Raw genomic sequence first — 12,785 nt, 5'->3', positions numbered from 1 at the left:
TTTTAATAGAAACAAAATATAGCTAGAATTTAGCAATTACTTTAGAATTGCTTTTAAATGTAGTTTTTCTAATCAAGCGAAAACAACTGTTTCTGGTTATTTTGATAGGAACAGCTTAGTATTTCAATAGCACCTTAGTTCTCAAGGTGCTATTGAAATACAATACAACTAAATACACTAAATACAACTTTCTCTCTTGGGAGCCATATACAATAGGGGAAGCAGAAAGCAGGATAGAAATGAAACACTAACCAAAGTGAAATAACCACAGAAAGAAGATTAGAGAAAAATAATAAATAGAGGTGACAAGCAAAGGAGAATCATTGCATGCTTTATTGGAGAGTAAAATAGTTATTTTAAAATGCATTTCAAGTAAATAATATTAAAATAACACTCTGATCTACATAGTAAAATTTCAAATCACATAGCAGCAAAAAAAAAAAAATTTGAACCAATGGTCTTTATCAAAACAGCTAAGAACAAAATTATTAGATTTCAAAGTTTAAGAATACCTTTGTATAGTAAAATTGCAAGGTATGTAGAAGAGAAAGAAACTGAGGTCAGCATCTGAGTTTTCTACAGCAATATTTGCCACTAAAAAATATTGCTGCAATACCTACAGGATATCCAAGAAATGAAAATATTTTAGTGCTAGGGATTGAACCTAGAGACACTCCCACTGAGCTAAGTCCCCAGCTCTGTAGTGTTGTTGTCCCCCCCGCCCCCCGTGGTGTGTGTGTGTGTGTGTGTGTGTGTGTGTGTGTGTGTTTGGTTGAGTTTCTGTTTGCTTGCTTGTTTTGGTTTGGTTTTTGAGAGAGGGGCTCACCAAGTTACAGAGACTTGGCCTTGAACTTTCCATCTTCCCACCTCAACCTCCCTAATTGCTGGGATTACAGATTGCAAGCCACTGTGCCTGGTTGGAAAGTACTTATATCCAGCCACACTATCTCTGCAGTGTCCATTCTTCTGATACACTAAAACCTACAATAGCTCAAGGAATAATTTACACTTTTTGGTGGGAGGTGGTGGGGCACAGGTTATTTTGTTTCAGTTTTTAGGAAACCACTACAGGACCAACTCTAGACAATCAAGAGACAACAGGGGCAACTTTAGCCAAAAAATGGAAACAAATCAAAACAAAATGGTAGTGAACATTGGATCAAAGACAAAATCCAAGATGGGGCTAAGAGTTATTGAGTGAAATATAAATGTTATATGCTGAGACAGCAGTGGAATGCTAAAACTATCAAAAATAAGAGATGAGGAAGAGAGTAGAAGAAAAACACATTTCCTCATGGCCTCATTTCCAAGAGTTAGGAGTGAAATCAACCTGTAGACATATAATTATATTTGACTCTAATGTTAAATACAAAATAAATAATAAGATATATGAATAACAAATTTACTGGTAAAGACAGAAGGGGTAGGAAGGGAGGAGAGAATGCAAATTTATTGTTGCTTTCAAGTAATAAATTTAAACTGCCTCAAGATAAACTGGAATAATGATACATAAATATAAATTTATAAAGATAGCCACTAGATCCAAATTTCAAACCTTCCTAAATCTCATATCTATATCTTTCCATATTTTAAATAACAAATAAATGTACATATGCCTACATACATATATCACCATACATGAAATAGTATGACAAAACCAAGTTTATAGGCATCACTCATATCAATAAATGTAACTGGGCTTTAGTATCTTACTGAAAGATAAAATAGGTTTTAGTTGGAACTAAATTCAACTCTATGTTGCATACAGGAGACAAACCTATAATATATTTCAAACATATTAAGGAAGGGCAAAGTAAATGCAAACCAAAAAAAAGAGATAATGATTTTTAACATCCCATGGAACAGACATCAGAACTAAAATGATTAAATCATACAAAGACAGGTACTTTATAATTTTGAAGATCTTTTTCCTCATGTAGAGCAACATGAGCCAGCAGTTCAGGAAGCTGAGGAAAGAGGATCTTGAGTTCAAAGCCAGTCTCAGCAAAAGCAAGGTGCTAAGCAACTCAGTGAGATCCTGTCTCTAAATAAAATATAAAATTAGTCTGGGGATGTGGCTCAGTGGTTGAATGCCCATAAGTCCAATCCCTGACCCCGCCCCCCACAAAAAAAACCTCTATGTACCAAAATATATGGTATCCATTTTAATAAACAAAAAAAACATGGGCTATAAGCAAAACAGTCAAGCTATGCTATCAATTATCATTAATTTATTTATACTATTATTTTATAATATAGTTATAAAAGTTATTATTTTACTTTAATTCCTATATTTCTGTTTAAAGTATATAAAGAGCCTAGTGTAGAGTGGTGTATGCCTATAATCCCAGCTATTCAGTAGGCTGAGACAGAGGATTGTGAGTTTAAGACCACCCTGGGCTATATAAGGAGATCATTTCTCCAAAAAAAAAGAAAGAAAGAAAAGAAAAGAAAAGAAAAAAGCAAATCAATAATAAAGATAATAAGGCATATAAAAAGAAGGCCTAACAAAAGATTCAAAAAAGCCATTATCAAAAAAGTAGATCTGAGATGGGCGTTGTGGCACATGCCGGTAATGCTAGTGACTTTGGAGGCTGAGGTACAAGTTCAAGAATAGCCTCAGCAAATTAGCAAAACCCTAAGCAACTTAGCAAGAGCCTGTCTCAAAATAAAAGGACTGGTGATATATCTCAGTGGTTAAGCACCCTGGGTTCAATCCCTGCTACCAAACAAAAAAAGTAGATCTGAAATATGTATATTTCAGATATATGAATATATATAATAAAAATATGCCTTCATTTGAAGTGCCTATGGACTATTGATGAAAAACAACCATATATTCATGATGTACCCTAAAACCTCAGTAAATTCTGAAATAGAAATAGGCAAAATTCTCTATGGGGGTAGAAGTACCATGGTAGACAGCAAGAGTTCCAATAAAAGAGTTGTCAGGATTCAGTAAATAAAAAGATAGGATAGCTAGACAGGTGGCACATGCCTGTAATCCTAGCTACTTGGTAGGCTGAGGCAGGAAGATCACAAGTTCAAGGCCAACTTGGGCAACTTAATAGGACACTATCTCAAAATCAAAAATAAAAGGAAAAAGGACTAGGGATGTAGCTCAGTGGGAGAGTACCCCTGGGTTCAATTCCCAGTAACAAAGAAAAGAAAGATAGGATGTTTACTTTTCAAGTTAAACTTGAGTGCCATGTAAACAGCAGTTTTTTTAGTGTGTGATCCAAATATTGCATGGAGCATACTTATAATAAAATCATTTGTCTGAAATTTAACTGGGCATCCTGGGTTTTACCTGGCAATTCCAAACTAAAAGTTTTCACCTGTCAATTCTGGCTCCTCATGCAAGTGAATAAATAGGAAAGGAGGAGGTTATGATGGTTGGGGTTATTCATCCTGACCACTGAGAGGAAACTGGATTGCTTCTGCACAATGGTGTTGTGTAACTACATTTGTACAAATTTATATACGCATAAGTAAATGCATCAGAGCATTGTTCAGAATAGCAAAATACTAGAAACACCCATGGATCCATCAAAGGGGTTAACTCTTGACACATCTACACAATAAAATTCTGTACTGTTGTAAGCAAAAATTAATGCAGAAACTCTCTATATATAAACATGAAATTTTTCCAATATATACTGATCAGTGCAATAGTGAAGTAAGATGCAAAACTACATTTGTGGTTGAAAAGAGGGAAAAGAAGAATATATGCTAATTTCTTAGCTTGCAGTAGAATAAGAAAACACTAGAAAGATGCAGGAGAAACCAATAAAAGGAAATCCTTGCTTGAAGAAAGGAAGAAATGGAGTATATGGAGATAGAATAAGAGACTTCTTACTGCATACCTTTTCATGTCATTTTAAAATTTGGAATATATGAACACATTAGCTATTTTAATTAGCTATTCTAATTTAAAAATTAGACAGTGTAATATTACTCAGCATTAAAAGAAAAGAAAATCATGGCATTTGCAGGTAAATGAATGGAGTTAGAGAATATTATGCTAAGTGAAGTAAACCAATCCCAAATGCAGAATGTTTTCTCTGGTATGAGGATACTGATCCATAATAGCAATGGGGGAGGGGGAGCATAGGAGGAATGCAGGAACTTTAGATAGGGCAAAGGGGAGGAAGGGCAAGCGAGGGGGCAGGAGAGCAGGAAAGAAGTGAAATGAGATGAACACCATTACCCCAAGTACATGTATGAAGACATGAGTAGTATCATTCTACTTTGTGTATAACCAGAGACATGAAAAATTGTGCTCTATAAGTGTACTATGAATTGAAATGCATTCTGCTGTCATATATAACAAATTAGAATAAATAGATAAAATTTAAAAGAAAAGAAAAAAATAGTAATTTGAAGTATTGTTTTCAGACTACTCTTACTCACCCCTCTGAACAGCTGAATTCTATTTGTGATCCAAAAGCGAGATCTGTCTTAATTTCCACACGCCCATTAGGTAAATCTCCTGGATTACTGCATCGTTTTTCTGAGAGAAAATTTAAAATGATAATTAGTGACTCTAAGATCTCGCATTAGAAAACAAAATTGAATGATCAAATTCTACCTCTGCATCCAGAAAAATCCAAATGTTAAGATTCATACTTATTTCTGAACCCAACTTACTTTAATTTGGAGGAACAATGCCATGAAATTTTATCTCATTTTTTTATGGTACATTTTACCAAGAACCATGTGTCCTTGTGTAACAAAGGCTTAGATACTTCACTTTTGCCTGAAAATATCCTAGAGGGGGCTAAAAGCAGAATTACAGAGTTGGCATCTCTGTTTCCATTTTGCATCTTTCTCCTTTGATCTGAGTCAACTTGGATTCCAAAAGCAACAAACAGGTCTGATGGATAAACATCTCATGATGCCTCAGAGCTATGGCTCCACTGACGAATCCTGAGAAAATGATGGTCCAGAGCACACATGGTCAATATCACCTGGTTAGCTGTGAAAAACCTCCAGCTCTTCAGACACCCAACCTTTGCCCTTATTTCCTTTCTATAAAACCTCAAAGTCATTGTCAGCCCCTTGAGAACAGGGCTGAGGACATGAGTGCCCCATCTCTTCCCAGTATGGCTACACTCCTGAAAGTTCCTCGCCTGTCTTTCACCTTTACTTTCTGGAGAGAGTGGCCTGACCTGATTTATTGGTTCCCTGGAGTCAGGTTTCTGGCCTTGGACTCTAGTAACCCTTGGTTACAAAAGGAAACCAAAAGACAAGGTATTAATTCATATGCCCTTTCTTTTGGAAAACATCACAGAGGCATCACCCACTGACAGGGAATCATCTCCATAGACCCAGCAGATATGTTGGGTGAGAATACTTTGGCAATTGCATTACCACTTTCTAGCCACTTAATTTTTTATAACTTTTCAAAACAGTTTTGAACTTTTCAACATATCAAAGCAAGGTTGGTGGTTCATTTCTTAAAAGAAGGGCTTGTTGAATCACTTCCTATAAATTGGAATTCTTTTTCAATGTAAACAGCCAACTCCTAAGGTTTCTGCTTTATTATGTTCTGTTTTTCAAACGTGGTTACATGAATCCCATTGAAACCAATAGTTGACAAATTGGATGTTTTCTAAGCCAGAAGTTTTGATCCTGAGACAATTTTGCAAAGCTGGAAAAAAGCAAAACAAGAAGAATAAACATTGATACTTACTGACACAGAAGACATCATAGTTCCATTTGCCAGTATATGCACAGGAAACTTGGGAACTTGAACTTGTCTTACTGTAGCCAGGGCGGCAGGCATAGCTCAGACTATAACCAGTTCTGAATTCTGTCTGGTTCGGTGCACTTATTGGAGAAGCAAAGCTTAGATTGGGTGGGGGACCACATTTGCCTGAACATCAAAATGACAAGAAGCACCAAATATTATATCTTGAGACACATCATCTCAGGGTTCTAGTGGTATGATTGTAGAGCAAAGACAATCGAGAAATATCGGGCGCTGGGGATGTGGCTCAAGCGGTAGCACGCTTGCCTGGCATGTGTGCGGCCCAGGTTCGATCCTCAGCACCACATAAAAATAAAATAAAGATGTTGTGTCCACCGAAAACTGAAAAATAAATATTAAAAAATCTCTCTCTCTCTCTCTCTCTCTCTCTCTCTCTCTCCCCCTCTCCCTCTCTCTTTAAAAAAAAAAAAAGAGAAATATTGGAACTCCCACGAGGCTCTCTGTTCAATGAATCCAGTGAGTGATCAGTACTATGCTTGCTGATAACGATAATAATTAAAGGCATAAATTTGTCCTTTCTCTACAATATATCAGATAATTTATCTAAAAAGGACGACAGCCATGAATTTTACAAGCCTATTGGATTCTTCATCTGTACTGACTCAATGTACCTAAGCTAAGCCAGAAATCCCCACAAGTCAGCCTCAACAGAAATGTATTATTTCATTAAAAATAACATGACATAAGGTCAGCAACCTCATGAAAAGAAAACTGGGTGGCTGGAAGATGTGTATGAATAACACGTTTTAAAATAAATATTCTCTGTGTCTTTTGGATTTTGAATGATATGGAGGAGGAGGCTTAGTGTCCTTGAAACATAAAAATCTTAATCCTACTTAATGAGAGAAGTGTTAGGGAGTTATGTTGGTCAAATTACATTGTGTGCATGTACAAATATGAAACAACAATTCCCATGATGATGTACAACTATAATGCACCAATGAAAAATGTGGAAAGAGAATAAAATGGGACTGATTTACCTTTTTAGAGACACAATAGAAGTATAATCTTCAGTTTTCCTTTCTGAATAAAACCACAGACAGTGGAATTGTTCAGCTGGACTGACAGACAATATAAATTTGTTTCAAGTCATGGTGGGAGACTGATTGTTTTGGAAACTCCTAGAAAAGAAATTCTAGGAGAAAATATCTAGAAAATTGTCTCTTTCATGTATAAAGCAAATTCCTCTGAATTCCAGTTGGACAAATAAATTCTGTGGCTGAAACTGAATTGCTGCTGGAAGTTTAGTCAGTTCTCTTTCAGTCTACTTGAACATGTAGATGATCTCGATTTTCTTGTTGCCCATCTGAACCTGTCTCCCACTACTCACCATGAACAGTAACCAACAGAGCAGCGACCAAGGTCATTTGGAACAGAATTGGATCAGAGACTCTCCACAGATTACAGAAGGCCCAGGTTGCCATTTCCCCCTTTCTATGATGGGTTCTACTTGGTGGTCTTGGGGGGCACATGACCTGCCGCTTCTCTGGCATTTTTGTTCTGCTGAAAGAATTCAATTTAATAAGTACTCATTAAATTCCTACTTGTCATAAAGCAGTAGAATAAATACCATGGGATCCCTGTCTTCAAGGAAATTGCAGCCTAAATTGAAAGAAAAAAGAGCATAAACATCATACCAAGACAAGACAGTGGGGGATGGCCTGTGCAGAAGTATCCTCTTAGAAGACAGATGAATTGCAAGTGGAGAGAGGAAGAGAGAGAGGGGGCCACATCTGAGCTAGGTATGCTGTGAAGTTAGAGGATAAATGCAGGTCATACTAGGGGAATAGCAGATAATTCTTCTGTTTGGGATGTTAGTAGTGTCTGTGATAAGGGGATAGGAGGGGGAAACTTTTAGCTATGTCTGAAGGGGCTGTGAGAGTCAAGTTTAAGAATTCATAGATTTTACTCTTTGGGGAATAAAGAGTCATTGTTTTTCATTTTTGTTTTAGTTTTTGATTTGTGCATTTGTTTTTAGCTAAGGTGTAACACAATTGTGTGGTTTAAGATCGCTATGGCAGAAGGAGACAGAAAAGAAACAGAGAGGTTGATTAAGACGACATTGCAAACTACCAGCTGAGCCATGCAAATAATCTGAACAAGGAAATAGCACCAGAGTTTCAGCACTCTCTTGTGTTTATAATTCATACTAAGCTCATGGCCATTTAAGAAGAGGGAGTTCAGCTGGATGTAGTGGTATATGCCTGTAATACTAGCTACTCAGGAGGCTGAGGCAGGAGAATTGCAAGTTCAAAACCAGCCTGGGCAACTTAAATAAACCCTGTCTCACAAAGAAAAAGTAAACAGGACTAGGGATGTAGCTCAGTGTTAGAGATCCTAAGAGTTCAATCCCTAGTATTGAAAGAAAAGGGGCTTCCCTCAATATTTCTCTAGAAGATGTTTCTCTCCCACATTATGGGGGTGGTAGTAGTTTGTAGTGGGTTCCTTCACACAATGTGGAGGGACCAAGGTTCTGCATGGAGTAAAGATACCTGGAAACTAAAACTCAGTTGTGAAGTCATTCCTTCACCTGTTGTAAGGCATGGGCACACATTCTTTCCCATGAGCTTTATAGGCAGCCACCAGGACATCTGTCAATGCATGTACACACCTACTGAAGAATTTACCTGATGAATTTGTTGACTGAAATATGCTTGCAGAATTTATACTACATGAATCCATGTGGTCTAATGAGGTTGGGAAGAGTCTCTCCCTCTTTCTCTGGCTCGTACTCTCTCTCTACCTCCATTCCCCCACTCATTCCCTAGCAGCCCCTCCCCGTCTCTAGTCTCTCTTTTCTCTGCCCTTGCAATCTGGTGAAGCTCAAGACAGTAGAGAGAAAGGCAAGTTGCATAACATGAAGGCTAGCCCACTAAATCATCTGTGAAATTTACAAAATATGATAAATTTCTCCTACCCAATAAATACTTCTATGAGCTATGAAGCCAATAATTTTCTTTAAATTTGATATGTCAGTAGATTTGATATCGTATTGAATTTCCATGAAACTGATGATATTAAAAATACAGATGTGTTGACAAAAGAATTTGATGATGAAAAGTCAAAAGGATAATATAAAGTGAAAATTTCCCATATGAATTATTGCAATTGTTATATTCATGAGAAAAATATATATGTGGACTATCTTCAGAAAAAATATTTATGACTACAGTTATAGCTTAAATCCTTAGCTTTAAGAAATTGAACTCAGATAGCTAAAATGCTGCAAAAATATTCATTAGCTGTATTTTAAAAGAATATATTTGTAATCATTAAATTTATTCTAAATATTTCCTAAGCAATGTTATGTAAAATGAAATTTTGATATATTCAGCAAATTGGTTCCATTGAATCGACCTTTAGGAAGTAGTAGTCACTCAATCAGCTTTGGTGACTAACTTGTCAGTAGTTTGGACTGAGTCACTGGGTTCCATATGACCTGTTCTAGTCAACCAGGATTCTTGACTTTCCTACCTCCTACCCCTCCCCACATCACCCACCCTCTCTCTTTCCTCTTTAGCTTCTACTTATTCTGCCAGTCCTTTCTCCAATGTCCCCTTGTTTTCCAGGTCAGCCTCCATGTACCAAGTACAGTTTTGTATTTATAACTCTCCACTGACTTGGCTTGCAACAAACATCTCAGGTCTATCATCCCCACTAGATTATAAATGCCTTAAGTCAGAAGGTGGCCATCTATTCATTGCTGCCCTACACAGTACCTAGCAATGTGGCACACAAAGTCAAATTCCTCAGTGTATGTTTGATTAATGCACACCCCAAAGCACCTAGTGCTGAAATATGTCTCAAAGAGAAATGATACTTGTTTTGGTTTGGTTATGAGGTGTCCCCCCAAAGCTCCTGTGTTAAAGCAGGAATGTTCAGAGTGAAATGATTGGATTGTGAGAGCTGTAACCTAATCAGTCCATCCTAGTTTGAATGTACTGACCTGGTGGTAACTGTAGGCAGACTGAGGGTGGTTGAAAGAGGTGGTCACTGGGGGTGTGCCCTGGAAGGGGCCATCTTCCCTCAACTTTCTCCTTTCTGCTTCCTGACCACCATGAACAGAGCAGCTTCCCTCTGCCACACTTTTCTGCCATAATGTTCTGCCTCACCTCAGACCAGAGCAATGGAGTCAGCCTACCATGGACTGAATCTCTAAAACCTTGAGCTAAAATTAACTTCTTTTCCTCTTCGTTGTTCTTATTGGGTATTTTGGTCACCGTGGTAAAAAGCTAACATAATACTGTTTGATATCCACACTATTTGTTTTTTAATTTTGAGTTTGTTTCAGGGGTTTTATACGATGGTTTGTTTGTTGGGACCAGGGATTGAATCAGGGGTGCTAAACCACGGAGCCATATTCCCAGCCCTTCTTTATTTTTTATTTTGAGACAACACTAAGTTGCTTAGGGTCTCACTAAGTTGCTGAGGCAGGCTTTGAACTTGTGATCCTCCTGCCTCAGCCTCCTGAACTGCTACATGTTCCAACATACCTGTCACACATCTGTATTTTAAAGAAAATTGACCAATTTTATGCTAAGCCCTTTTACATCACTAACCTTAAGTCATCAAATCATCAACCGATTGTAAGGGAGGGGCAATGAAAGAGGGAAAGAATAAACAAAAACTAATTCTCCTCCCTCCATGGGTTATGAAACAGACACACAGACATGACACCATGATGAGGAAGTTATTTCACTCCCTTTATCTCAGTCTCACTCTGAGGCCACAGCCACAGAGCTAGGGACAGAGGAGGGCAGTGTTCCCAGTACCTTGGGACTATATCTGGATTCAGACCCAGATGCTGTGAGTTTAAATTCTGGTTCCACCATGTAGGAACCAAGTGCCTGTGGGCAAGACATTGAGCCCCTCCACACCCATTTCCTCTGTTATGAGAATGATCGAAATGCACTCTACTGTCATGTGTAACTAATTAGAACAAATGAAAAAAAATGAGAGTAATAATCATACATGTCTTTAGGAATTGCTGAGAGGGACTTGATGGTGTTTGGGTGGCACATAATAAACATTCAGAAGAGATGTTAGAATTGGCGTGGGATGTTACTCTGCCAAGAAGAAGAGTGCCTAGAATTCAAAAACATCATCTTCAGAATGATCTGAATAATGGATTGCATCACCAGGGGGAACTTTACACTCCAGTGCAGAGTGAAAGCCACCAACATGGGGACAGAAGCCCTCGGTCTGATATCCTCTGTGGCTCTTGGCACACTGAGACCCAATGTGACACCCAGAGCAGAGAGACGCTGGTGTCCCAAGGGCTACCTTGAGTTTATTTCTGTCTTACTCTCAACCTTCTTCCGGGAGGAATTCACACATACCTATGACCCTCATCATCAGACATGCGTCACTTATAGACCTCTGGGCCCAAATGCGTCTACAGATATAAAAACGTATGAGCTCCTTAAATTTAATTATTAATAATTACCTTATTCTGCCCCATTTGAATCTTCTTACATGTAAGTTTTAAGTCATTCAGGCCTGTCTTCTTTATTCTGGTTGCTAATTAGTGAAATATCTGTGCTAAACCTTAAAACTATGTCTTTCCTAAGTTGGTGAAAGAAATTTTAGCAAAGTTAGGAGGAAATATTTCCTCTTCCCCTGCAACTGCAGAAGAGCAGATAATATCTGCATGGTAAAACTGACTTTGCAAATGTTATTTCCCACAAAAGCGTTTTCTAGACTTTAGAGATGGTTGTTCTGCTGCTTGAAAGTAACCTTTAACTTTAGGAAATACGTACTTCTTACTAGTTATCTTAACAAATTATTTTTTGTCTGGGATAATATTTAAATAATTTCTCTTTCCCAAAAGTTACAAACATTTATGAGTTTTCTTTGTATATCCAGAAATACATAATTATACTTTCCTCTTCACCTGAAACCCTGAATGTAAACCAAAACTTGGGACCCTGTTAGATTTCTTATTTAAGCAAAAAAACTCCTTTTTAAAATTTAAGTTTCTATTATCAAAGTTCAGATTTTTCAACCACGTCATTTGTATCTCCTAGGCACTTTGAATCCAACATATCTCAAATTAAATTTCCTGCTTTACCTCTGTTTTCTGTTTGGGCTGAAGTAACAAGATACCACCCATCTCCCAGATGAGAACCCTGAGTCAGGCATATCATCTCTCGTCTTGTGCCAGCTTTGCATGTTCAGAATGACCGAGTCCTGTCAAGATGGCCAGAGCAGGAGCCCTAGAATCTGTCACTCTGTCCTATGTTCTACTTCCAAGTTTAAGTTCTCATAATTCCCTTCACCCCACCCCAGACTTCTGCAAAAACCTCCAAACATTTGTAGCTAGCTTCTATATTGATAAATAATGTCTCTAAAAAGCAATTGACATTGTCACTCTGCTTAAACATTTATGTGGTCCCCAATCCTTGTAGGTCCCCATTTGTCTCCAAACTTCCTACTTGCCTCTTTTGCAAATAGAATAATGCTTCTACCTAATGAAGGTATTCATCTTTCTCAAAACACATTCTGAATTAAAAACAAACAAGTCTGAAAACACCTTGGAAGCATTTGTACAAATGTTCTTACCTTTGGTGCCTCCTTTTTTCACTACCTAGATCAAATGTCACCTCCTTGAAGAATTGCCTGCCTCCATCAAGAAAAGTCAATGTCTTCCCTGTATCCCTACTACTTTCCTAATACCTTACTTGAACACCACTTTATATTGTAACTGTGTATTTACTATTGTTTCTTAAAATATATTGTGATACCCTAAAGTCAAGGAAGGCATTTATTCAACTTCCTATCTCTAACCTGGTATTGTAACTGATGTATTATAGCTATCCAATAATTGTAAAATGAAGCTCAATTTAGTTTTACCTTCAGAGTGAGAAAAGTTAACTATCTCACTGAGGACCAAAGGAAAGAATGTGTGTGATGTGCCTTGTCAACTTGGCAGAGAGAAGAACCAGGCTTTAGACTTTCCTCATGAACTCTCAAGATGTCCTGGTTTACTTCCTCAGCTGCTCTTTGGGTAACT

At 37.5% G+C, this 12,785-nt stretch overlaps 1 protein-coding gene across 2 annotated transcripts in view; it reads right to left on the bottom strand.

Annotated features, from left to right (window-relative positions):
* The window catches only part of C4bpa (complement component 4 binding protein alpha), a 29,925-nt gene that overhangs the window by 15,374 nt on the left and 1,766 nt on the right, over window positions 1–12,785 (bottom strand). Inside the window, exons 2-4 of one of the 2 annotated variants that reach the window (XM_046452152.2) lie at window positions 7,104–7,276; window positions 5,696–5,878; window positions 4,414–4,513 (exon numbers count right to left, since the gene is read on the bottom strand). In XM_046452152.2, coding sequence (XP_046308108.1) covers window positions 4,414–4,513; window positions 5,696–5,878; window positions 7,104–7,266 — 446 coding nt within the window. In that variant the 5' untranslated portion in view covers window positions 7,267–7,276. The remainder of the gene's footprint in view (window positions 1–4,413; window positions 4,514–5,695; window positions 5,879–7,103; window positions 7,277–12,785) is intronic. The other variant, XM_046452153.2, reaches the window with a different exon arrangement.

This window comes from Marmota monax, unplaced genomic scaffold (assembly GCF_021218885.2).
Source record: "Marmota monax isolate L192 unplaced genomic scaffold, Marmota_monax_Labrador192_F-V1.1 WCK01_AAM20220418_F8-fsc00105, whole genome shotgun sequence".
NCBI lineage: Eukaryota > Metazoa > Chordata > Mammalia > Rodentia > Sciuridae > Marmota > Marmota monax.
This window is presented reverse-complemented; position numbering and strand designations above follow the sequence as displayed.